At 43.2% G+C, this 27833-nt stretch overlaps 1 protein-coding gene across 3 annotated transcripts; it reads right to left on the bottom strand.

The window, feature by feature from the left end:
- Positions 1-143: 143 nt before the first annotated feature.
- angpt2b (angiopoietin 2b) lies at positions 144-21172 on the bottom strand. Of its 3 annotated transcripts, XM_018759852.2 has the most exons (10): positions 20240-21172; positions 13321-13476; positions 11878-11999; positions 10631-10818; positions 9974-10098; positions 5652-5753; positions 3871-4037; positions 868-998; positions 648-787; positions 144-475 (listed from the first exon to the last, which is right to left on the bottom strand). In XM_018759852.2, exons 1-10 carry the CDS (start codon positions 20522-20524, stop codon positions 443-445), a joined length of 1449 nt encoding a protein of 482 aa, XP_018615368.1. In that variant the 5' UTR covers positions 20525-21172; the 3' UTR covers positions 144-442. The 3 variants fall into 3 exon arrangements, with proteins under 3 accessions (XP_018615368.1, XP_018615369.1, XP_029104169.1); XM_018759853.2 differs by having other exon boundaries at positions 144-787; XM_029248336.1 differs by lacking the exon at positions 648-787.
- Between the last annotated feature and the right edge of the window lie 6661 nt (positions 21173-27833).

Below are 27833 nucleotides of genomic sequence, written 5' to 3'. Positions count from 1 at the left end.
CCGCTGTTGAAGCAAAACAAGGAGATTCAAAACTTATTCAATTTGTTTAATATTTTTTAAAAATTGCAACATTACAAAATGCTACTTTTGACATTATGCATTTCAGGATATCATGCACACATACAGAGAAACAGTAAGGCTGTCATTATGCTACTTCCAAAAACAGATAGCAGAAGAGGCTCGCTCTTTCTGCAGGAGAGTTACGGATGTTCGAGGACTCAGAGGGGTCCTTCTGGAGCAAAATGTGGAAAAAGTTGTTTACAGCTAAGCAAATTTACAGCAACGGTGTGGCAAAGATACAACATGGGCTTTCTGTGAAGGAGTAGGTCTGCCATTTTCCAATCTAATGCAAAAGATGCTGGTACACTGTGCCCCCATCTGGTATTCAACAGAGTTCTCACTTCAACAGGGTGTGTGTCACCTCCCATGGCAGCAAATGAAATCAGTCAGCACAGGCATCTTCTGGAAACCTTACCTGGAAGGATTTAAAAATTAGATACTTGATGGCAAGTCCTCCACTTAGCATGACCATTTGCCAAGGATGCAGAACTTGCTGATCCACCACTGTACTGTCCATTATACCACAGAGTCATCGTGACACCATCAATAAGTGTCGATGCACAGACTCAGAAGTTCACTGGTCGCACCATCATGGTTGTGGTGGTGATCTTCAGGCTGAGTCCTTTCCAGTAGTACCATTTGATCCCATTCAAGCGGAGAATACTTGACTTGCCACTGTAGTAGATGCCATTGAGGTTGGAGGGTCCACAGGCCTCAAACCACCAGCCTGACCAGGAAAGTAGGAGGAATACATCTTTGGAAGAGAAATGATCAGACAGACAGAGTTTGGGGGGAAGCAGTGCTTACCTCCAGATGCCATCTGGGAGCAGTTGCAGGTACAGCGGTCATTGTCCCGGTCTTTGGTACTGAATGGTATACCAGAGTGGGCCAGGCTACTGGTCCGACCCGCAGTGCCACTGAAACCCCTGACATGAAGCCTGAAAGATCAAGGATAACAACAAAGATGTGCATCATTCTGCACTGATATGAGTTATGTTTTTTAACTTTGTAGTTTTTCTGATTACTCTTGAGTTGCAGGATATACCAGAGTCTTGATTTTGCTCATATTAACCCCTGACTCTGACATCAAAATTCCTCTACAGTAAGTGCGTTCCCTGATTTCAAAATCATTGTTTCTGACAATCAGTAACGTCTAGTACAGGTAGTCTTTGAGTAACAACATTTGTAATTTAAGATCACTAAAGTATACAACAGCTGTCCCATTAACTTTATTATGTTATCTTCGAGTATCGAGTTTTGGCCATAACGTCTAGCGATGACCACTCCATCTGCTGTACAATAACATCGGCGGGGTGCCATATCCGTTACTGTTTGGGTCTCAGTCAGTGTTTTGGTGTCTAGCAGTGGTTATGTGTCATTCACTTCAAGTTACTTTTTTATTTAAAATAGCTAGGTAGTGAAAAAGTGAGTGTTCTAGCTGTGCTGGAAAGAAAAAGCAGAAGACAGTACATTTAGAAAGAAAAATAAAAAATTATAGTACACATAAAAAAAAAAAAAATTTAATATTGATCTGTATTTGTGTTTGTATTTATTATTATTATTATTATTATTACCGTGTTAGAAATATAACAGCCCATTATGCAATGTAACAGTCATACATGTTATTGTTAATATAACTTAATGGTTTAAATAGAACAACACGTCTGAACCGCTTGTCCCATACGGGGTCGTGGGGAACCGGAGCCTACCCGGCAACACAGGGCGTAAGGCCGGAGGGGGAGGGGACACACCCAGGACGGGATGCCAGTCCGTCGCAAGGCACCCCAAGCGGGACTCGAACCCCAGACCCTCCGGAGAGCAGGACTGTGGTCCAACCCACTGCTCCACTGCACCCCATAGAACAACACATTTGTACCAAAAGTTTTTCTAGGCATCCTTTACAGTACATAAATTATTTTCAATTGTAAATAATATATTTTGGTTGGACTAAGCTCCGGGTTAAATGTTAGGATAATGAAATTTATAGATGAAACGCTTCAACCGATACCCCAGTTCCTGATTTGCAAAGTGAAGGACCACACATGCGTGACACAGGGGGGAAGTTGTTCGCTGGAAAAGAGCTGCTGACTTCCTGCTCCTCCAGTGGTTTGGCTGGCCTATGATACAAGCTTAACTTTGGTGCAAGCCAATAAAAGTTACGCGTAGGGGTTGGAATGCAAAGCCAGCCAGGCATTGTTTGGCACCAGCTAGGAGGTCAGTCAGCATGCAGTTAGGGAGAGCTCCATATACCGCTTCTCGGCACCTCAACGGGAGGTCTTTCTCCCCCCAGGATCTGCTTAAATGCAGCTAAAAGGGCCTCTCGAAATGGGATTTTCAGTTTGTTTCATTTATTTCCAGTTATTCCCTTTATGCTCTTGGTTTGTGTTCAGGGTTAGTGTAAGTGTGCCTGAAAACCATTTGTGTTTTTTCAACCCCCAGCTGTTGTTGCGAACAATTAGCCTGACTCGATGGATTTTATTTCAAACCCAGCTGAAGTTCTCTAGATTGTTATGTTGCGTTTTCCCCTATTTATGGCCATTTCTGTTGAAGTTTGTTCAGGGGGAGTCATATGGTTAATGACAGCAAGAGAAATAGTAAAAAATAAGTCTTCCACCTCCTGCTGAAAGAAACCTATTTTAGCAACATTATAAAGCACTTAGAAGGTGTATTTCTGTTTTTCTTCAACTAAATAAATTTCTTGTGGACTGAGGATCGTTGTTCCAAAAGTCAGATAATGTTTTGCAAAAGTTTCCCTAATCCTCTGGAACTGGTGTTTTTCCCATTAGAATAACAAAGAATATTGCCAAGCAACTTCAATCCAAACCATTATTTGCTGAGGGACCTTAATAAATGGCAGCATTAATGCTATAGCTATGTTCAGTTGATCCAGAATAATCGATTGTATGATTCTAAGGCTTTGTATTAGCTCTATGTTATCATTTTCGGAAAGGTCATGATTGATTTTAAGGAATAGTTATTTATTACTCTCTTGCACAGTGGCACTCAGCAAGAAAGATAATAAAACGGCCTGAGGTTTTGGTCACATTGCATCAGCCGACAAGAGACACCGAAGGCCTTTCAAAACAGGAAAGATAAACTCCAGGTGGTTGTTTTGTTATATGTATCAGTGGAAAAGATGATCTTGCGATCATAAACGTGACTGGTTTCTGAAAACTATCCGTCTTCCAAATGGTTTATCAATCCCACGTTTGCTAAGTTTTTTCAGCATGTTTTACTCTTTCTTTAATTATTACCCATCATTTTATGACAAGTCTAATAAGCCTTACAACCGTCTGGACCCGTTCTGGTTGAATAGTTGAAGTTGGAAACACAGCACATGCATTTACATTTACATTCATTCATTTAGCGGACGCTTTTCTCCAAAGTGACGTGTATCTCAAACAATGTGTTCATTACATTAGCAGGAAGAAACAATTAGATGCAGACATGTGATTCTTAAGTACAGTTTGTTTGTTTCATTCCACCACATGAACCAATGTTCATCACACGAGTAGCTGCATAAATTTTTATCCAAATATCCACGATTCCAGATCACCTTCCTATGATTTTTTTTCTTCTGAGATAAATATAAACATTTATGCTACATTGCAACAGTAACTATGTAAAGGTTAATCCAGACATAATCTTATATTAATAGTGCATGAACATTTACACCATACGTGAACTGAAGAGATCATGGTCAAAGTGAATCTGGCAGAGGTGAGTTTTAAGACCCTTTTCAAATGTGGACAGTTCTGAATGACGGGGAGGTCGTTCCACCACAACGGAGCCAGAACCAAGAAACTGTACCTGTAGTTATTTTCTTCGCCATCAATGTAGAAGTGATCATACTGAGAGTAGGCTTCATTTCCTTCCACGTCTCTGAGCTGCACCTGCAGAATATAGTCCTGCCCTGTAGTCAGCAGGTGTATGAAGTCATTGCCCATCCAGTACTCCCCAGAGGGCTCCCCAAAACCCTAGAAGAAAGTCAGCAAGACAGAAGGGTCAAAAGGATCAGTGAGCAAAAAGTCTGAAATCTAAGCGTGATGGTTGTTTTTGGAAATGTCTGCCTGCATTGCCCACTGGAACAGAGTTGAGCTGAGCTGAAAGAATTTCTCATAGCACTGTTGTGAGCAGTTTGCCCCAAAAGCCCGTCTGGTGAGACCGCCCACTTGGACAAACAAGTTCTGTTTTTTTTTTGACAGAGTCCAATGAGAGGATCAGCTTCTAATAAAGGCAAACTTTTGTTTTTCTTGGGCATCGCTTTATATATCCAAAGACCTGTGTTTGCGCTCTCGAATGTAATGCGGTCAAAGGTGTTCGAGATGCAAACCCCAGGCAATTATGTGATGTTTTCTTCAGTATTGAGAAATCAGCGTGAGAACTCACCATGCTAACACACTACCTAGTTAATCAGAGCCACCACAGTGAAGCACTTTCCAAAAAATGTGCCCTGTTTACAAAAATGTCACTATCCTGAAAAAACTTTTATTGTGAGTTACTTGGGCAGAAAAACAGTTTATATTTTAGGAACATGCCTTTCGGGTCACATAAGTTAGGTTTTGTGCTTTCTTGATTCTTTCCTCCTGCCAGCCATTTACTCGTTATGTTACTGAACAATGAGATTAAAAAAAATGAACATATTAAAAATTATGACTTCCCTTAACATGGGGAGATGAAAAAATATGACATTCTGACAAGAAACACGATTACTATATTTAACAGATTTTAATGCTTTGTATTTTCCCCCAAAGTTTTTTGTATAGAAAGCCACAGAGATTTTTTTCTTAGGGACAGATCATATGTGGGTCACCACTCACAGCCCATGTTTACATCTTACATTAGCTGCTTCCCCCTACTGCAACGCCTGAAAATTTTTTGCTGAAATTAAACCAGGCTCTGACACCAGTGCACAGCCACTTCCCAAGAGGCTGGATTTGGCATAAATGAATGTGTGGTTATTTTTTGTCTCTGTTGCTCTCATGTTTGGGAGGAAAAGTGCTCTGGGAAGGTGTTGTGGATCCACTGGAAAGAGAAGAGTGTGCAGGTGAAATAACAGGCAGGGGTGTTGGTTAATCAAAATAGCCAGTGGCTTGGGAAGGATCACGAGGGGAGTCATGAGACAATTATTCATCCCAAAGTCCTGGTATCCCACCCAATACAGAATGCTGACTTGAAAAGGCAAATTTTTCTCACCAAAGTATAAGGACTTTGGCAGTAACCACTGGGGCATTAGTCTCGATGGTAAATATCTTTCATTCTTTTATTATCAAGTCATAGTTCCTCCATGGTCTCTCCCTTTGGAAATGTCCAAAGGATATCTTTGCATCTCCACTGATGCCTGATCCTCAAGTAATCAGTATCTTAAGCAATGGAGTCCAGCTTATTATTTCCAATAGAGATACTGTCTTAAACACAATTATGGTTATTAATGGACTTTGGACAGTTTCACCACTTAAAGCTGCTTTCTTTCACTCAGGCTTTTGAAATTCTCTGTTAAAAAATAAAACACGAAGACTGAAACTTCTTGACCATCTTTTGAATACACCATCCAGACCGCTTTGTGTTGATCCCAGTGCAAACACACTCACCACTTTGTAGTCAGCCCAGTTACGGTGGAAGTCCACTGATCCGTCGTGACGCCGCTGCAGCACGGTCCATCCACCGCCATGAGTCTCCATGTCACAGAACACCTGTGGAGAATCCAGAAAACAGTTCTACACACACACACACACACACACACACACAAACACATTTTCTGAACCGCTTGTCCCATATGGGGTCACGGGGAGCCGGAGCCTACCCAGCAACACAGGGCGTAGGGCCGGAGGGGGAGGGGACACACCCAGGACGGGATGCCTGTCCGTCGCAAGGCACCCCAAGCAGGGCTCGAACCCCAGACCCACTGGAGAGCAGGACCCGGTCCAACCCACTTCGCCACCACACCCCCTAAAACAGTTCTGTTTAAGGCAAAATATTTCCAAGATGCTTATTGTCTATACTCAGGATCCACACTGGCCACTTTCCTGCTTTATTCCCCTTTCGGCCTTTTGTTGTTGCCTGAGATTACAGTATGTGACAGATGACTGCAGGTAGACCAGTGAAAACAAGTGTGATGCTTTCCATGGCTGATCCAATACACCACAAACACAGATCCAGTTTAGGAGACCAGGGTCTTGTAAATTAAGCTCCTGCCCTGCCAGATTCACTGATCATGAGCAAAAGGTGAAGTTCAGAGCCCATCTTGAACATGTTAAAGGTAAGTGGCCTTGACATGTTGGAAGCCTGGGGTCTCCCAGCCAACCAGTTGGACATGGGGCAGCTTTGATTACCATCTGTGTTTCCCTTTAGTTTTGTTACACTTTATTATGCTTTCACAAAAAATAATGAATTGGACCCATTCATCCTCCAGTTGGGCTTGATGCCCACAGGGCAAAAAGTGACTTAATTTTTGGGTGACTGAAATTCCTATTGGCTTTTGACCCCAGGTCTATTCCTCTCACAGGCTTAACTTACCATAAAAACTGAAAACAAAATACCTTTAATGTTATCCATGCCTTACTGTAACATTTGTAAGGGTTTTTAACCAGGTAACTGCTTTAATTGCCATCTATATTTTTGGGAGAAAATTAAAAGGCAGATAGTCACCACTTTGAAATGGAAAATAATAGACGTGAATCCAGTAACAAGGCTCCACAGGCTTCTTAACCTCCCTCAAGAAACGCTTTTGTAATACAGAGCAGAGAGAGGTGCGTTGGGTTTATGAGCTGAGACTGGAATATAGATTCTACAAATGTTGTTTTTTCATGCTAACTTAAGCCAGCGTTAAACTTTAAGAAACCTGACATTTTTATGAAAACACACTTACAAATACATGAATTTCAGGGTCACTGTACAAACCATTACTTATTGTGCTCTCTGCACAATATCCTAGGATTTTCAACCTTTAAAAAGAAAAGCGTTTCCTCTTTGTTTTGTGGTGTTATTATGCTCTCACATTACCTATAAAATTGAAACTAATTTTATGAATTAAGATTCTGGTCTAACACTCAGTAAAGGCTGCTGGTTTTAATCTGAGGAAAATAAACTACTGATGTGCCATTAAGAAAGGCCCTAATCCCTTCACCAAGTATCTGTCTTATATAGTTGAATATGAGAAAATTGGTGGAAAGAACATTAATGAGTAGACTGTGTTGCCATGTTCATAGAAAGACATTGGTTGTTTCAAGGTCAGAAAGAGCAACCATAGTTCCTGAAATTCTGTACTGCAGCCCTGTAAAGAAAAAAGAAAAAAAAAAACTTTCTTTTTTTCCCCTCTTGAGATGAGCCAAGAACACTCTTGGTACTAATGAGGACAGAGGAAGAGGGCTGTATTTAATTAAACACAAGCCTCCCATATGGTCCCTCTCTCAGGTGCTCCAGTCTGGGACTGGGTGCTCTGCGGGTAACACTTACCCAGAAGGCAGGTGCTGCTGCTGCCTACCATAATTATTGCTATCTATCACACACTTTTTTAGCATCCCCTGAGAGACATCCCAGCTAATCAGCACAACAACCTTTTTGGCATCAGAAGTCAACACGGCAGCAGCATCCGTATGAATCCCCCATGCTGCTGTTCGGTTTGAGCGATGCACCACAATAAAAACCAATCATGTGTGCAGGAAATATTTGCTCATATTAAAAAGAGCACTCAACTCCAGAGCAATATTTACTTAGCACAACTGAGTCAAAGTAGGCTGTTGGGTGAAATATTGAAATTTTGTGCTAATAATTTAAAGAAAATATATTGCATCACAGGTGGCAGTGGATAAAATCAGAATTGAATTTCTTAGCACTAACTATCGTTCCATGATGCCTGTGTGCATAAATCACTTGAGAGAACATTGACAACTAAAAAAAAAAACCTAATATGTAATTTTTTAAATATAATGTTTAGGTGTATGTGTGTGTATTACAGAAAAGTTTATTGTGCACACCAATTTTTAGAAATTGCTTCCTTATACAAAATATTTTTAGTTATCATTGCTCTAATTTTCCAAAAAATGCAGAGCTAAACAATTGGGTCCATTTCCACTGGCCTGCATGAAAATAAACACCCAGTTCGATACAAAATAGTGTGTGTGGCACAAACTGAAAATACAGAAATGCTGCATATGTGGGCATGCTCTGCAAAAAACAACATCACTGACATTGTGCTGGCAAGAAGTGTGTGTTCTTTTGCCAAACATCTGGCTTCTCTGCCTGCAGGAAACAGAATATGAACCGGAGAGAGAGGCGGGCGGGTGGGGAGGACAGAGAAATTGAAACAAGAGAGGAAAACAAAGGTAAAGCACACAAAGGGTAGAGAGAGAGAAGGCAATTTTTTTTTTTTTTTTTTTTTTAAATATTCTAGAAAGCTTGGCCCATGCCATGTGAGCCAGGGATTAGAGTCAACTGTGTGAATTGATAGCAACTGCAATCCACATGTGAATTAGCTGGAACATATCAGCTCAGCAGAAGACTAAACAAATCTGACTTTGGTTCTGACAGTTTCAAGTGCGGAAAGCCTAGAGGGACATTCTCCTGTGCTTTTTTTTTAAAGTTTTTTCAGTTACGACATTTTCCTTTAACCCTTCATTAAGTAGTGTTGAAGTCTTATTTTCCAAAGTGTTGGCTTTGACTTGTTTCGCAGACCGAAACTGATGGAAATATGAAGATAGCGCTAAAATGGCAGTTTTATAATACTCAAGCACGACCGATGGAGCACTTTCCTACATTTGTAAAGGCTCTGTAAGACACCTCAAATTATGTATACTTTAATGTCAGGGTGAAAATGCGCAGTGTTTTGTTTTTCTATATTGAACTACACTGAATGAGAACTGCTTATTCATAAAAAAAAAAAAAAAAACAGTATATCCTTTTTAAGTCAACTTGTATGTCAAGGCAGAATAAAACTGTTGATAAAACAGATGTACACATACATATTTATAGAGGAATATTTTTCTACAGGGTGGCACAATGGTGCAGTAGGAAGCAGAGGTTGCGAAGTCAGACATGGGTTCTGTCCCCTGCTCAGTGCGTGTGAAGTTTACATTTTTTTTGTGTGTTCATATGGTTTTCTTCTGGGTGCTCTTGTTTCCTCCCCAAGATGTGCTTCAAGTGAGACTGAGTGTTATTGTGTGAGTGTGTGCAGCTACCCTTTGATGGACTACTCTGTATCAGGCCTACCCTATGCTTACAGGATAGGATCTGGACCACCACAACCTTGCACTGGGCATTTATTGATAATGAATGATATAAGTGGGGGGGTGTGGGTTGGACCGCAGTCCTGCTCTCCGGTGGGTCTGGGGTTCGAGTCCCTCTTGGGGTGCCTTGCGACAGACTGGCGTCCTGTCCTGGGTGTGTCCCCTCCCCCTTCAGCCTTACGCCCTGTGTTGCCGGGTAGGCTCCGGTTCCCCGCAACCCCGTATGGGACAAGCGGTTCTGAAAATGTGTGTGTGTGTGTGTGTGTGTGAGTGATATAAGTCTCAAGCACTTTCAGCATAAGCAAATGAAATAAAATCTACTACAAAAAGTATAGAAAACAATCCCTTTTTCTAAACCATAAAAAATTTTGATTTTCAGTTCCACTTCAAGAGAAGTGAAACAGTTTTGACTTCTGTTGGAATTATATTTTTACATATACTAATTAATTGAGATTAATTTTACCTGAATTAACATTAATTTAACAACCCCATAAAATGCTATAATTTCTCATATGCTGTGGTATCCTCTTTACTTTTGCAATCATTTGTCTTTCCTACTGACAACATTTCAGATATAAAACTCCAGTAAGTCTCAACTGTCACTGAATATAGTAGGTTAATATTACGCAAATGTTACAAATATTACATTTATTGCATATATTGCAATATTACAAGTGACACAGCCTCACCTTCACTGTTTTCGTAGAGTTGGCCAAATTCAGGCTGTACACTCCACTTTCTGTGGTTCCTGATTTGAAGATTTCTGCACAGTCTTGGAAGCTCTGGGTCTCCTCTTTGGGCTGAATGGGAATCTCTGCAAAATGGAGAGACATACGTGCTGCAGGGGGGGCGCGGTGGCGCAGTGGGTTGGACCACAGTCCTGCTCTCCGGTGGGTCTGGGGTTCGAGTCACGCTTGGGGTGCCTTGCGGCGGACTGGCGCCCCGTCCTGGGTGTGTCCCCTCCCCCTCCAGCCTTACGCCCTGTGTTGCCGGGTTGGGCTCCGGTTCCCCGTGACCCCGTATAGGACAAGCGGTTCTGAAAATGTGTGTGTGTGTGTGTGTGTGTGTGTGTACGTGCTGCAGACGCACCCCAAGGGGGACTCGAACCCCAGACCCACCGGAGAGCAGGACCGGGTCCAACCCACCGGGCCACCGCGTCCCCTGAATCTTTAAATATTTAAGTAATTTAAATTTTTGATTTAATATGATCATCCTGGTGTGATCTGAATACTGGTGTGAATAAAATTAATGTATTTTGATCAAACTGTTTTCTCATCTGGCCTATGACCCTGTGAGCAAAACTGAGTGAGACATGTAAAACTGGGATATGTTGAGGTAGGACTGACCATTGCAATGTGTGATCAAATCCAGTAGCCTTTTCTTCTGGGCAGGGCTCCCAAGCTTTGCCTCCAACATGGAAGCCAGACGGCCCTGCCGTACCAGGAGCTCCTGCAGCTGCAGCTTCTCAGCTCCCAGTGCCTTCAGCTCCTGAGTGTGTCGGTCTTCCATGGCCATGATCCGCTGCTCTAGGAGGCTGAAACACCAGCAAAAACCAGTAGAATGTGTCAAAGTTCAGCTTGAGTTTCCATTTCTTATCATGACTTGGTTTCAACACCAAAAATTAAGAATCAAGTGAGGTTTCAAGTGAGCTTCAGAGTGCCATAATAACCTCTTATCCAGGTGCCAAAGAAACACTTGTTCTAAATGTTTCCATACAGAAACCAAACCAGCTTGCTTTAGATTTTTTTTTTTAAAAAAAACTATGGACACTGCTGAATGCCTCTTTGTGGAGTGGTCTAGAGGCTTTAGTCAGTAAATAGTAATTACTGATCATGCAATGTTTTTTTTATGATTGCATTTTACTCCAGATGACATTTTTGATTAAATGAAAAAAATATATTTCTCAGAATCAAAAGTACTGGCGTAAGAATGGCATCTTTTCTCAGGTGAAATGACAGACCTGGGTCCTTCTGCATCACCCAAAGATACCTTAACAGCAACTACAAACTCCAACTGCCCAGTACCTTAGAATTAGCTAAATCATAGGCAGATTATATAATCATCTGATTTTTTTTTTCTTGTCTTGCTTGCTGTGTTTTTTCAAATTCCTCCATTAATTCCCACATCACCAGATGTCCAGTAGAGAACATTGTCTTTAGTTATTTATCCTGCAATTTGGAAAGGAATTCAAAGTGGAGCTGGAAATGGATTTCTTGCTTTAAGCTTGAGGTCAGATGGATGTTTTTCAGTATTGTTGTTTGGCTTCAGATGTAGTCCAACAGTGCGATGTTACGACTACAGCAGAATACACGTGAGCTAACCTAAAAAGTAAGGGGTTTATTGACACAGCATGCTGAGCTTATAGCAGAGCGGGTGTTAAGTTTCTGTACATGTGACACTGAATCACTGCCTCTGCTTTAGGAAAACCATTTCAAATGCTGCATGGATTTCTATGAAAGTAAATCCCTGATTGTAGGGAGGGAGTTTTGTAGTCTGAGTCTTTTTCTGAGCAGACAAATTCTTCCAACCTTACTTCTCCCCCACTTTCGACATTCCACAGATATCACCCCGCACTTTGGCCTCCCTACGGTACCTGTTTTTGTCATTCAGCCGTGAAATCTCCTGGGTTTGCAGAAGGATCTGCTTCTCCAGGTTCAGGGTGGACAGCGAGTTCTCCTGAAGCTGAACCTCCAGTCTGGTGGTCTGGTTCAGCACCTGCCGGGCCGGGAGGAAGCACATTGAGGAGAGGCAGTTTACATAATTCCTTCAGCATACCAGGCCGAAGAATACCGTGGGAACTTTTTGTGTTTGACTTATTTCTCAATTGAATATCTAACAGACCCAAAACTTCCTACATCTTGTCCTTGATTCAGCGTATCTCTCTTCGACTATCCTTACATCTAGTTCTTGACTTAGTTCTTCATTAAACATCTCTCAGTCCCAGACTCTCCTAATGTCCAGTCCATGCCCAAGACCTTCTTACATCCTGTACTTGCAAGGCCATCCTGAATATTGTTGAATTGTTCAATGAAGCATGTGCACCAAATGTCATCATTATCCTCTTAGTCACACACTCAACGTTGCTTTGATGAATGTGTTATGGGAATCAACTTTTGCCTTTGGTGTGTTTTCATCAACAAGGAGGTTCACGGTATCAGACCACAGGGTATCAGACCACAAAATCCCATCTTAATTTCCCTACGTGAGCGTTGCTAATGAAATCTTACTTACATTCAGTATGCTTTAGTACGTAATACGTAATATTTTGTATGCTCAGTTTATGCTTTAAGTGGTCTCAGAAGGGGCTACATTCATGCCAATATACCAATCTGTATGTAGGTCTCCACCCAGAACACTGACATTTGTTTAGTTTTTGGCAAAAATGATGGAAAATGTAACTGTGAGTGATGATATTACTAATTTAACAAGCAAATCAGCAAAACAAATTCCAAATTATGACATGGTTTTAAATGCACAGTACACTCACAGGTAGGTTTTTCTCAAAGCGAGAGTCTGCAAGGGCCTCCTCAAAAAACTGTGAATGTCAGGTCACTCTAAATGCTCTGTTTTAAGAGCAACAGAGACCAAACAAACAAAGGAGGGAACAAAACAGATAAAATATTGCAGGTGCAGGGTTTATTATCATGGACACTGGCCTGCTGGGGGGAGGGGGGACAAAAAAGCAAAGCACCACAGTGGGATCTGAAATAACAGCTGTTGGATTACATTGTTGGTATCACTGTTTGGTTTAAAAATATACTTTTTCTTGCTGTTTGTTCATGATCCAACAGCAATTTGCTGTCTGTTTCTCAGCCTTTCTTTCCCACACACAGATAGGAGAGGTGACAATCCAATGAAAGGCTTGGATTCAGTAACCCCAAAGAAATAATGGGGGTGTAAAACAGAGCTATAAAACACTTGTGCGTTGCTTTTGCTTCACTCTTCTGTCCAGTTTGTTTTGTACAGGTATAGTCAACTTTTAAGCAGCGCTTTATGTGACCACAAGGTACTGCACCTTAATCTCTAGCTGGCTCACCTGTGTCTCCACATCCGTCAGTTTGCGGGTTTGCTCGGCCGACTGGCTGAGAAGGTTGGTCCCGATCTGCAGCATGGCGGCAGTCTGCGTGTGAATGGCATTCCGTTGCATCTCTTGCATCTCCGAGCGCACGTTCTCCTGGATGTAGTTCTCTAGCTGCAAACAACAAACACACCTACTTGATCATGTAGTTGTGACCAAGGTGGTAGAGACCACCCTGTCTGTTTGGCATCCATGGGCACTGCATTGGTGCAGCGGGAAGAAGAACTTTTTTGATTCACTGGCAGAAGATCTAAGGTGCTGTTTACGTGGTCCGGACAGTTCAGAAATTGAAAGACTTAAAAAAATTTGATCACACACATATACACATTTTCTGAACCGCTCGTCCCATACGGGGTCGTGGGGAGCCGGAGCCTACCCGGCAATTCAGGGCGTAAGGCCGGAGGGGGAGGGGACACACCCAGGACGGGACGCCAGTCCATTGCAAGGCACCCCAAACGGGACTCGAACCCCAGACCCACCAGAGAGGAGGACCCGGTCCAACCCACTTCGCCACCACGCCCCCCAAATTTGATCACTTTTCTCCCAAATGTAAATATTCCACCAAATCCAAGGCTGTTTGAGTAAATATGCAAAAACGGGATCTTTTCATGGTTTAGATTTTTTTCTTGCATTTTCCATTTATTTATTTAGCAGACGCCTTTCTCCGAAGTCTCGGGGGGCACAGGAGGTTTGGTCTGTGTCCGCTGTGTGGCGGGTCTGGGGTTCAAGCCCTGCTTGGGGTGCCTTGCGGCAGATTGATGTCTCGTCCGGGGTGTGTCCCCTCCCCCTTCGACCTTACACCTGTGTTGCTGGGTTAGGTTCTGGCTCACTGTGATCCTGCTCAGGACAAGGGGTTGTAGACAGTGTGTGTAGTATATATGTAGAGTGCTAGTGTACTATACTCACACGACTATTTCAAATTTCCTTTCTAAGCTTAATAACAAAAAATTCTTACTTGAGATGCCATGTTTTTCTCAGCTGGTGTCTTTGGATGGCGTCTGTGCTTTACTGGAGACAGTGGCCTTATGGAACAAGACCACAGTGATGTGGTATACAGTTGCAACATCCATGCCTCCGAGTGGTAACATTACGGCCATGAACTTGTTGCCCAAGGATGAATATTTAAGCTACAAACCAGGGCTGTCGGATTTGAAATAAAACACAGGGAACAGGGGATTACTTCTGCTCCAGGGATCACAGCCATAAAGAGGAATTATATGGGTACAGTTATTCTTTTTGACATAATTCATTGCTATTTTTCAAAAGAGCATAGAAAAGAGGTGCAAAGGTAATTTGCAACACATATGGAGTATTCTTTAGCTTACATTAAGATGAAAAAAACCATTTTATTTGTGTTCACTCTTGTAGGCATTACCCATGAACTGAGTGCAAGGAGCCCCCGGGAGAGTTCTGGATCTGATAGTTGGTGCGAACAGGAATTAGCACAGGGACAGACAGAGTGTGGGAGGGATTCAGACTTTGAGGGAGGAAACTACCGAACAATTAATCTTCCTGTCAGCGGCAGGCCGCCCCTAGTGGGGAAACGGAATTCAGGACCGCGCCATAAACACTCTACACGGGAGTTGTAAAAGCTCCTTCACCGGGGCTGAAACCCGCGCCGGGGTGTGGAGGAACCAGCAACCTCAACACGCTTCGGGGAATGACCCGTCTGATTCGTCTCCATGCCCAGCAGCTGTGCAGCTGCTCTTTTTTTTTTTTTAAATCACTTGGGTCCCTGTGCACTGGGACAATATTTTATCCAACTTAATTCATCACTGAATCACAGCAACAAGAGCCATGAGGCAAGAGTTCCCTTCTATCACAAAGTCGTAAGCTGGCTCTATGTCAAGGGGACTTTTGAATGCTGTTGCTTGTGAAACAGTGGTGTATTTATTGAAATATTTTCCTTTTTTACATTAACCTCATTCTGAACCTGGTGGTGCAGGGTGTGGTGGTGGGAGACTAAGTTTCACTGGATTGATATTCTCAAAAATCTGTGCACTGCACTACGTTTAAAAACGTGACGTTTCACCTGGTAGCAGAATCATCTCAATGTATAAAAAAGAAACATATTCCTTAAAGATAATTAGCAAAAACATGAAGGGTTTTGAAGGCCACTGTCTATTTTTTTTTCTTTCAGTAAGGGCACCGTAAATAACGGGATAAATTAAAACAATATTTTTTTTCTACAGTTTTAATGAAGGAGTGCTTTCAGTTGAAGGGACCCAGCATTTGGGACTGAAGGAAAAATGAAAGACCCCTATTTAAAAAAGTAAAACCGAAAAGGTGCTTTAGACGGCTGTGTCTTCAGAATCGTGGTTATTGGGAAGGCCTGACCGGGATTTGACTGCCGAGGATGGTCGGCAAGCCAATAATAGCCTGCCATTTCATCTAGTGTCAGAACACAGTCCAGTGGGGCTGCGCTACAGAAAAACATGGTGTTATTTCACAGGAGGTCGAGGAAAAGGTCGGTGAGTCGTCTCGCTCTGGCAACCAGTGCGCTCAGAAGAACACGTGTCACTGGGAGTTGGGTTTGGGCTAAGGGTAGTGGGGGCAGCCAGGTAACATTGTGTTTTAGGATCACTCTTGTTAAAACATCTCTCAGCTCTATAAACCGCTCAGATTGAGGTGCAATATGGTAATAATAAAAACTGAGACTGTGGAGACTGTGGCTGACACTTTTATCCAAAGAAGCTTACAGCATGAGATTCATTCATTTTATTAGTCAGGTAAATGGGTCTAAGACAGTAGATGGGAGTTTTACTCAAATCTGCAACCTTCAACATTCTCTTTATTGTTAATTATTCTAATGGTCATGCATGCATACTTGCTTGTTAAATAATGTCCCATGCCTGCTTTCTACTGGCAACAGATAGTGTGACTCTGTTGGTGTCTTAATTACCATTTAAATAGTGAATCAATATGTGGGAAAGCATGTCCACAAGTGCGTTACAGACAACATGAATCGTTCGGCACAAAGGACGAAGCGGCTCAAATGAGCTTGACAATGGGAGCCGTTTAATCACATTCCTGCCCTAAATCTCTCCGTCGGGGTGGTTCGGGAGATAATTCTGGGTGTGTAACAGTAGGATACTCATTTTAGATGCAGAATGGTAAGGAGGCAGTGTCATTATGCCGTTTGTTAATTTCTGTCATGCCTTAAGAGTAGCGGTGGTGGGACGAATTGTGCCGTGTACTCAGACAAACACAGTGTCTGAGCTCAGCGGTGTGCTTAGCTTTATAATTGTTTAACTTTTACTGAACGCACTAGCAATTCAAATACAAAAAAAAGAAAGAAATGTGACTTTAAGACAAAATCCTAATTGTTAAAATAAATGCCGACCTTTTACCTTTAAAAAGCTTTCCTAAGAAGAATTTTAAAAAGTAATGCGAAGGCATATACGAGCATATTTATCAGAAATTTCGTTTGAATTGCTTGTGATTCTCATTTTGAAAGCTGCATGTTGCACAAGTGCACAAGAGCAAGTACATTAATGTGCTGTAGTTGGCAGTAGCGTACCATCGTCTTGGTTTCCTGTGTTGTGTTTGCTTTGATTTGACGCATTTGTGCAGAGGCAGTGCAAGAACGACTGTCAAACTTCCTCCCACTTCCAGCTAATCAAGCATTCTCTTCGCATCCTCAGTACAGTAATAGCTCATTCAGTAAATTGCCTTGCTTGTTATTGTTATTGTTTGTTATTTTTTTAACATAAATTTCATTATTGAATTTTTATTGCTGTCTACTGGATGCAAAGAAAACGCCATTTGTTCCGAGACATAACATCTGGAAACTAATCACTAATTAATGACTTTATTAAAGTGATTAATAATCATGACCTTTTTTGTGTTATTCTGAAACCCTGATTTATCAGATGGGCTAAATGGGATATTTTTTTCCATTTAAAATAATGGAGGTAGGCTTTCAGCGAAATTTTGGTGTCCACAAATTTCGAAAAATTGAGGGATTGCTGTAAAATTAATAGACAGGTGGTGTTGGTCCTCTCCTTCCTAGCGCTCTCATTGAGGGGATTCCTTTTTTGGTTTTTATTCCATAGTATATTCAAATAATGTGGAGAGCACCACTACCCATGATTACAAGCAGAGTCCTGTGGTGACAAAATCATACATTGATCATAAAAGTGAAAAGTGAATTACTTCTCACACATGGGCTGGAGGTGTATGGGGTGTATTTGGTATAATCACAGGTGTGTTGTTTCTCTTAGTTCTCATTGATGCACTAGAGCATTAATCTGACACCTTTCTTTAAGGTGACTGGTATGTGGTGAAGACACGGGGGGAACACATAAAATCACATACATACTGAGAAATACACACACATACAGAAACAGAAAATGCTATTTACAGAAATGCAATGCAAAAGCACCCCATGCAGGGACACATCTGTTAAAACACGATACCCAATACCATACCCCCCAAAATATACATCTAGTAATGGCTAAGAAATGAGCTACCATCACCCCTCTATTTAGGTCTCTACTGTCTATAGTAAGACTTCAATTTTCTGCGTACAGTTCAGATTTCTTTCTGACCGTGAACTCGCTCCAGTAAAATCATTAGTCAACTGGAGGAACTTAGTCCGTGTCCCGCTTGTCCCACAAACCAGCTCGATCACATTTCCAGAATCGATGTATCAAAGTTCCCGGAGAGGCTTTACATTGAAAGCACGGCTCGGATGTTCACCGGAACATGTTGTGAAGGTGCAATGGAGAGAGGTAAATTTTATCAATGAGGTCGAAGTTGTGTTCCTGGATCCATAGGGAGATGCAGGCAGGGCAGACTTTAGTACATATAGATGGCCATTCATGGTCACTACAAGACAAGTCAAGGTCCTGCTCCCTCCCATGTTTCTCTCAGTGCATTGTAAGAACAAGCAATGACGCATGATGAAACAGAATATAATGTAGAGCTCATGTCCATGGAGGGGATTGGTGTATTGAGCTTTTTCTTGACTTTAGATATTTCTGGACGCAATGTACTTTCCTTTTCTAGGGCTGCAGCTGCAGGTGTTTATAGAAGTTCTTACTGAGGAGGTGAAACTCGCCGCTGAATTTACTCCAGCCCAGCATGTTCATGCTACACATTTACACTTGAGCACCGGCAACTTCTGGGAGGGAGGGATGCATGGAGGCTGTGTTAGCAGGGATGATCCCCCTGGCATGACCTTCAGCACAGAGACAAGCACAACAGGAAGCTTCCAGAAACTTCCCCAAATAAGCTTGCGTCACCTCACTTGGATTCAACACCTGGAGACCAACCCCCCCCCCCCCCCCCCCCCCCCCATCACGAGAGAATGAGCCATCTCTAGTACACGTGTTTCCATGCTACCGCTGGCTGTCGAGATTAAGAATTACTCGCTTTCTTCTCTACTCTACAAATTTGTACGCCATTGTCAGCAGCGCAGAATAGCTCGAGGGCTACCCCTTCTTAGCTCGTAAACTTTTACAGTCCTTTCTTTAATTTCCAACACGCAGAAGGATTTGAAATCTCCCACTGGTCTCAATAGAACTGTACATTCAAAGCCTCTCCTGTCATTGAGAACAACTTGCCAGACTGATGTACACCCAGGACGTCATAGCTGAGATTTAGTCCATTTAAAAAGGCTGCTTCCAGCAACAGCCCTTCTGCAACACTTGCTTTTAGGTAAACAACTTGCATAAGCCCAGTCTTTCCTTTGTGTTCTTGTTAATCTTTTATGATGCTCACAGATTGTTTATTAAAACCTGAACAACTCTGATTTGTAGGGGATTAAATGTAACATCCAAACTCAATGAAAAGCACAGAATTATATCTTTACTTGTAAGGTGGGTGCAATGATTTTGTTTTGTTTTGTTTTTTTTTTTGGTTTAATGATAAAAGAATTTAGGCCAATCACTTGCAGAAAAATCACATTACACTCACAGTAATCAGTACATCAGAAAGGGTATTGGACTACAGAAAAATAGGCATATAAATAATTTGTGTTTCTAATTCAAACCACAATAAATATGCTTGGAACTGTGAATGCTGTCCTGCATGAACTTTGCTGGATATACAGCAACATTAATTTCTAAGTCAATGGTTAGGCTGTTGAACCCTTGAGAAAGTTAAATATTTCATTTCAAGTCTTGATTCAATGAGTGTCTCTCACACTCACACACACACACACACACACACACACACACACACACACACACACACACACACACCCATTGTCAGAAACCGCTTGTCCCAAGCAGGGTTGCAGCAAACCGGAGTCTAACCCAACAGCGCATGGCCAGAGGGAGAGGGGACACACCCAGGACGGGACGCTAGTCCATCGCAAGGCACCCCAAGCAGGACTCGAACCCCAGATCCACCAGAGAGCAGGACCTGGTCAAACCCGCTGCGCCACCACACCCCCCATTGAGTGTCAAGTGGCTCTAAATTTTACAGTTAAAATACACCTATATGTTGACACGTGTATGTAAATATACACACACACACACACACATTTTCTGAACCCCTTGTCCCATACAGGGTCACGGGGAACCGGAACCTACCCGGCAACACAGGGCGTGAGGCCGGATGGGGAGGGGACACACCCAGGATGGGACACCAGTCCGCCGCAAGGCACCCCAAGCGGGACTCGAACCCCAGACCCACCGGAGAGCAGGACCCGGTCCAACCCACTGCCCCACCGTGCCCCCCCCCCCGTGTATGTAAATAAAAAAATGTAAATTAATGTAATTAATCTCACTGAAGTGTATATTCAAGCATAAAAAGAAGAATATTAGAACAAGAACAATGTACTGTACAAGCACACCAGAGACACTCCTATTGCTCCCACTGTGGGTCTTTAAACACTATGCCCCCAGAGGCCAGAGATCCATGCAGTTACCTTCTGTAGCCACTGAGTGTTGTTCTCTGTCACACTCTCCAAGGCCTCCAGCTTCTTATTCTGCCAGGACTGCTCAGCAGAGGGTGCCCCAGCAGGTACGGGGGAATCCCTCTGCAGCGAGTTGGTCACTTGGAAGTCCCCCGGCGGCCGGCAGTGCTCCACCTCTGGCAGGAGGAAGGTGTACCTGCAGGGGCCGTGCTGCACGTGGTGGCTCTTGCGCTCAGATCCCACCGCCGGGGCCCGCAGCGCCACCATCAGGCAGGGTGCCGCCAGCAACCAGAGCATCACCGCGACGGGCGGAGGGTGACAGGTGAGAACAGGTACCGCTTTCCAGCACTTCTCTCCGTTTTTCCTGCTTCTTCTTTCTGGTCCTCTTTGATCTGCTTAGTCTGTGATCATGTGTTATGCTCACATGTGACATACAGCGGCTGGTTGCCCGGGTTCAGTATCGTCTCTTCGTGCCTCTGGGTTAACAGGATTGCTTCCTTTTCCCGCTGCCGATGAGCTGCTTGTAATGGTCTCTCCAGGAAGCATGCAGGATATATCCTCTCCCTCCCTCCCTTTGCCTTCCCTTCTGCCCTTTCCTACACGTGTTTTTGTTTGGAAGTCACCGGTGGTGAGCGAGCAGCTGGCTTAGCAGTCCCAGTCAAGGTGCCTGAGCTATTTAAGTGCTCCAGTTGAACCTCTGCCCTCCCCTCCTTCAGTGCACATTCACTCCTATCTGCTCTCACCCCCCACCCCCTTCTCTACTCTCTGGACTTAGAGGAGGAAGCCGCAAAAATGTGCTCAGCCATCACCACAATGGGCTTCTTCTGGAACGTTGTCTGCTCATTATGTTCACCCCTTCTTGCTCTCCCCTCCTTCTGCAGTGAAGTCATCCTGCTTCTGGCCACCCTCGTCCGCTTCTCCTTCGTCCGCACTTTTCAGCCGCACTTTTGCCTGCACCCAGATTGCAAGTGTCCAGGTTTTCCTGTCTGTGGCCGAAGATGCCGAATGAACGAGGTTCAGATTTCCTTTTTGCACCAGAGCGAAGGGGAGGCAGCAGCCTTGGGCAACACACTCTTTTTCGGAAAAGAAGAAAGGAGACAAACACCGAAATGAAATAATTGTGTTAGGGGTATGGGCATGTTTCTTTTTAACATTGTGGCGGTGGGGGGCACAGGCACTGCTGAAAGGCAGAAAATGAATGTTCTCCGCATTGGGTGGAATATGTTGCATTGTTCTACACAAATTTGCCAACATTTCATTCATATTTTATCACATATCCTTTTTTTTTTTTTTTTTTTTTTGAAATTTACGCAATGGTTCTGCTTTAATAGGCAACATTTCCGGAACTGCTGTGTCATGATATTTTGGTCCTTGTCCATAAGCACAGCATTAGTACCTCCTATTTCCTGCACGGTGTTTGTTAGTGTTGTCTTGCAACACGTTGTACAAAATCTATATGATTCCATACACTTTGGCCTGCAGAAGTTGGAGGACGTTTCTGCAGGACCTGCAGCAGTGAGAGAATACATAGAGCCAATTACTGAATAACGAATATCGAGCAGTAATATATATGCACAATGAGGGAATCTAGGAAGGAAGGCAAGGGATATGATTTGTGGAAACGATGCAGAGCCCTCAGGATGGGAAGAAACTGAATCGGTGAACTTCCCGGAACACCACGTGGTTTATTAGTTATTGCCAGGTAGAAAAAGCTTTCTCCCACATCCATTATTTCGGGGTGAATCGAGGTAGGAGGCAGTAATGTGGCCCATTACCATACCAGACTCTTGATGCTGTTGACCTTGGCAGTGGCCAGACAGTCTTTGTTGCTTTGCGTTTGTTTCTAGTGCATTACTGTTAATTGGTTGTGTTTCATAGCTGGAGCCTTCCTCTGATAGGAGAAGCTGCAGTGAGGTTTCCAGATGTGGCTGCGTGACACTTTGTTGGAAATAAGGGCAGGTAATCCCAAAGGAAAACGTTTCTTCAAGAAAAAAGCCCAAAAGTAATGAAAGTCTTTGAAGGGAAGTGGGTGATTTTGAGCTGGAGGTGGTAATTTAGCTCTTTACTGATAGCGTAGCAAACAGATACTGGGGAGGTGGCGGCTTAAAACACAGGCACAATTTACAGAAGAAGAAAAACAACAGAAATAAAAATCTCAAGCCAAAAAATTCGTTCAAACAACCTGACAGCTCAGTGTATCGCAACATTATTATTATTATCATCACGTACACACACACACACACTGTCTGAAACCGCTTGTCCCAAGTGGGGTCGCGGTGAACTGGAGCCTAACCTGGCGACACAGGGTGCAAGGCTGGAGGGGGAGGGGTCACACCCAGGACAGGACGCCAGTGTATCGCAAGGCACCCCAAGCCAGACTCAAACCCCAGACCCGCCAGAGAGAGGGACCCGGCCAAACCCCCTATTATTATTATTATTATTATCATTATTATTATTATATATTCTAGAATTTAAAAAGAACTCATGTATGTATTTTCAAGCATACAACTCTCAATAAAAATGTTTTTGGAAACTCAGAATTGGAAATAATCACGATATTCTTTACACCACTCTTCACCCTCTTATTAAAGTCACCAGTCATGTCTCTCCCCAGTGGTAGGATTTTGGGTGAAACAAAACATGCTTTTCCTTTTTTTTTTTTTTTTTTTTTTAAACAACATACCATAACTTAATTTCAATATTTACAATGATTTGCAAAAATACAGCAGTAAATGCACTATATATATGTACATATATATATACACACACACACACACATTTTCAGAACCGCTTGTCCCTTACGGGGTCACGGGGAACCGGAGCCTACCCGGCAACACAGGGCGTAAGGCCGGAGGGGGAAGGGGACACACCCAGGACGGGACGCCAGTCCGTCGCAAGGCACCCCAAGCGGGACTTGAACCCCAGACCCACCGGAGAGCAGGACCGCGGTCCAACCCACTGCGCCACCGCACCCCCACATATATATATATTCTGTCTAAATGAATTTTTAATCACATGACTGGACCTCCTCTCAATGTTTTAATCTGGTTTTGCAAGAATGAGCTGCACTAATTTATAACTATGTTGTCAGCATGGCTCCTCCCTCCCAGTCCAGTCCGTGCCAGTTCAATCCAATCCTGTGCAACCAGCTCCGCAGACTGCAGACCAGCTGCCTTGATTCTCCAGCTAAAAAGTAGCAGCTGGCCTTCCTGGTTCTGAAAACTGGTACAGGGTGGCATTCGAGTGCCCATGAGGACCAGGTTCAGTCATGTAATGGTTCTACCTCCCATCATGCCCACATTTGTTTCTGCAAACAGAGAGATGGATTGCTCAGCTCCTGCAGCACCCACTGTGGTTACAATCATCGGTGGTTTAACGACACTCCCTGTTAGTAGTTAACTGCTCTAAGTCAGCGTGTGGCTGTTTTTAAAAGCATCTCATTTCCAGTATAGCACTGCAGTTGTCACGTCCGTAGCGAGGAGCAGATCCCACTGGACTCGACTGTGTTATCGAGCCAAACCGCAGCACATGAGGAATGTAGAGGCCAGTTTCACATCCCCCCTTCGGTAGGTTACTCAATGCACCCCCCCAACCCACATACAGAAAAACACGCACTTCTTCATTCGAAAGGCGATCATTGTTTCAGGAATAGGCGATGATCTGGGGGCCTTTGGTCAAAAGGTTAAGAGGTTGCGGTTGCATTGAGTAAATTGTTCATTGCAGTACGTTGTTGGCACACTAATAATTTCTCCGACTTTTGCCTGAAGGCCACCAGACAGGTGAACAGATACAGATAAACGAATGCAGAGAAATGACATTTCTCGTTCCGTCATTCATTAATAACAGGTGATCACAACCTGCCGCGGTGTTCTCATTTAAAAAGTACAAAGACACAGAAAGCAGGGAATTCAATTAAAAATAAAGCGTTGAAACAGAGGTCAGAGTTTTTTGAGAAGGTTCGCAACTTTGAAAGGCATTGAGGTGAGTGTCTCTGTTAGAGCGTACACTTCTCGAAAGTGACGCTCTCTGCAGTCATTCGCACAATTATGCAGCACAGCAATGTAACGCACGCGCGCGGCTACTTTTAGTTTTGCTGGTCAACTTGAAACACTTCTTTTGACAGCAGTAGGAAACCAGAGCACCCGGAGGAAACCCATGTAGATGCAGAGAGAACATGCAAACTCTCACACAGACTGAGTCGGGGTCGAACACATGTCAGATTGCGCAGCCCAGATACGTTGAGGCACTGTGTCTCCACCTCTATATTAATTACGATTTCTGCTCTAATTTCCTGACCGCCACATGGTGAACGTAAAGTCACTCCCATCATGAGCATCAAATGAGGAGTAGCAGAGCTGGAGGCCCTTGCAAGGATCCAGCGCTGACATACAGGGGCACCAGACCTGCCTCACTCCTCCAAAGAACTCCAGCAAGTGAGTCCTTAGGGCCTCTTTGGTCATTCCTGGCCTCCAGTCTGAGCCCAGGGGTTCGGCTCACTCCCAGTGCTGTAAATTAGCCGGGTCGATGTAGAAGTGACACTGGTCACTCGGTCTATATGGGAGCAGTGGGCGTCACTTCCTCTGGCTGTCCCAGAATGATGGCAGGATGTCGAACATCAGTGTTCCGACAACCTCTTTTCTTTTCACAACGTGCCTGCCTGTCGCCAAGTCCCGTCCCCCCCCAACCAGACTGTGGGGCGATGGAAACGAGAACCCAATGAAAAGATGTGAAAAGGGCAATCGCAGCAGTCGCTTTGATTAAGTCCTTTCCTCAAAGCCATACATCACACAGCTCTCCGACCCCTCACTGTCATTTCTACGGGATGGTCATGTGGCAGCATTAAAAGTCACTCTACATCCACTAAGGGTAGGACAGGACAGGACTGGACAGGACAAGGCAGAACAGGAAATTATAGGACAACATAGGATAACACTTTATTAATGTCTGCAGGGAAATTCATAAAGAGCAACTCAATGTGACACATGACACATAGCAAGAGACGTGAGCTGGAATAACAAAAAAAGTGTAGTTATAACTTAAACATTAAACCCAGCATACACATGAATTATTATATTGATTGATTGATTGATTCTTTCCTTTAAGGCAACTTTCAGTGTTAGTTTTTTACATCAAAACACTTACAGTGATCTTTCCATTTATATAATGTGGTAATTTTTAATATTTTATAAGTTCAGGGTTAAGAGTTTGATCAAGGGTTCTCTGACAGGAGTCCAGGTCCTTCAGTTACAAGGATGTGCCACCTGCTGTCCCTAGTAATAGTGATATATCCAGTAGAGCATATCTGTGCTCTGTCATATCTCAATTCCTTCCTCGGTTTTTGGGTTTATATGTTTGCTGAAGAAGAGAAAACAGGTTGATGCAGAAAGAGAAATTTTTTTAGCCACTAATGATGCATGATGTGAGTTGAACTGTTGAACCATTGAATCAACATAACAAGCAAACCTGTGTTGTACCAATGATACACATGGGCACCTGACAAATGAAGATATCATTTTAACATGATCAATGAGTCTGGATGTAACTTCTAAACTGCTACAAATGGTAACTGTTCAGATTTTATTAAACGATCAGTTCCTAGATCCCATATCGATTTCAGCAAAGATGGCATCAGGGTAGCTTCCTTCATAGATTGTTGCCGCAGTTACATGTCCGTACTGTACACGCAGTATTCAATGAGTGACCGCGGGACCCATCGACATCCCCAAGCCTTCATCCAGAAGCTAGATTCTCGTCCTCTTCAAGGAGGGAAACATTTCCACTTCCATGTGGCCATTGTCCAGGTAAGAAAGCATATTATAGGCTTGTTTTGTTTTGATTTATTTCCAGTTGACATGTTTTAATTTTGTACAACCTCAAGAAGTTCAGCTGACACAGTCCAGGTAAGAGGAAAAAAAATGACGGATCGGTGGGATAATCGGAAGAATTTTAGGTGAGTTGGGTTGAGGCTGTGGGGGTGCTCAGGCAGACGTTGTAAGAACTGAACCATAAAATGAAATGTTGCATTGGAGCAACAAAAAAATGCAATAATGCATGAAATGAGTCAAACACAGTATTCTTTTTTTTTTTTTTTTTTTTTAAGTCATAGAGCTTTTCATGTCGTTCCCATTGACAACAACAGAAACCGAAAAGGTGTAGCTGGTTGGTCCAGCCTAGGTGATTTCGCAGGCCACAAAACCAGAAAAATCAGGTATCCTGGAGTCCTTCCGGAACATCCTATGGCAGATTTATTAGAGTCAAAAAACCTTTCGATCCCTCCCCCTCCATAATGCTGCCCGACAAGTATTTTTGGGCATCCAATGAGATCAGTGAACCCCCCCTGAGAGATTGCTTTAACTCATGGCGTTTGGACCTTCCAATGGCTGTAAAACAGACTATTTAATATCTCCAATAAAACCAGAACAATAAAAAATGGGGCTCTCTACCTTTCAGCCAGTATTAGCCCAGGGGATTCTTGTCCTTGCTGGAAGTAAACAGTGTTTTGTTGATTTTTCTTTTTTTTTTTTTTTTTCTCTTCCCTTTACCATTGTATAACCTGAGTCTGAATTTCAATTATTTGGTTAAACAAATTAGTGCATTGCGCTGCAATTGAAAAAGATTAGAATTCCTCATTTGTCACAGTAAGGTGCTTATTGTAAACAAGTTCATACCGTGCTGAGTGGTTTGCAGCTCACCTCATTGAGGTTATTTACGGTCTTAGCGGGAGCCCCTGTCCGCGGTCACAAATACAGCTCGCCGCGTTACCCTTTGTCCACCGACACTGCTGTATTTACTGGGGCACTTCAGGGTAAGTGCCCTGCTTCATCATATATCCTCCCAGGAGGTTCGGCGTTAGTGCGTTTAATACTCCGCACGCTTCCTCTCTGCACTGTGCTGCAGGGGTAAAGCAAATAAACAACAAGAATAATAACAGTAACAGCAGTCCCCCAACTGTGTGTTGTTATCATTATGGCCAGCAGGTGGCATGGAGGCTAGAGGTGTCACCTTGAAATCATAAAATCTTGGGTTCAGATCCCCACTCCTACTGTTCTCTACTGCCTTTATTAAGGTACTTACCCCGAATTGATACAGTAAAGATATACCCTGCTGTATCAATGGGTAAATCAGTGTAAGCCACTTACTGTCCAAACCTCACATTGTAAAAATTCCTATTAGATAAAGGTGTAAAATGAATGACAGCAAACAGTTTTTATTAATAGTACCTTTACTGTGCAGAGATGCTGATAGTTGTAGTTCAACGCAGAAGCACAAGACCCAAGGGTTAAACAACAGGAAACCTGCATCTCATCAAGCTTTGCAAGTGTGTTGGGTTTGGGAGGGGGTCGGGATGCGAATGGAGATCCATGTTGAACAGCCGACTCATTGAGCAGTTGCAAGGGACTTCAGGGCTAGTAAGGCTAGCTTGTGTGTGTGTGTGTGTGTGTGTGTGTGTGTGTGTGTGTGTGTGTGTGTGTTTTTGCTTGACTGTTCCTGGGGCTCCTTCTCCAACGAACAGAAAAGACCTCTTTCCCAGTTCAGTGAGGCAATATTGTGGCAATGTTGGCCCATCTCGCCAGGGTGGAACCAGGGTGTGTTACACACACAAATG

Source organism: Scleropages formosus, chromosome 23 (assembly GCF_900964775.1).
Source record: "Scleropages formosus chromosome 23, fSclFor1.1, whole genome shotgun sequence".
In the NCBI taxonomy this organism is placed as follows: domain Eukaryota; kingdom Metazoa; phylum Chordata; class Actinopteri; order Osteoglossiformes; family Osteoglossidae; genus Scleropages; species Scleropages formosus.
The sequence above is the reverse complement of the archived record's forward strand: the minus strand, read 5'-3'. Positions and strand labels throughout refer to the sequence as shown.

What these genes read in the sequence shown, in the direction of transcription:
- angpt2b (XM_018759852.2), bottom strand. Translation starts at nt 20,524, where the DNA reads ATGCTCTGGTTGCTGGCGGCACCCTGCCTGATGGTGGCGCTGCGGGCC. An exon ending in TTTGATCACACATTGCAATG is followed by an intron (nt 10,099 to 10,630) that starts GTCAGTCCTACC and finishes TCCATTTTGCAG; the next exon opens with AGATTCCCATTCAGCCCAAA. An exon ending in TCACCACCACAACCATGATG is followed by an intron (nt 476 to 647) that starts GTGCGACCAGTG and finishes AAATCCTTCCAG; the next exon opens with GTAAGGTTTCCAGAAGATGC.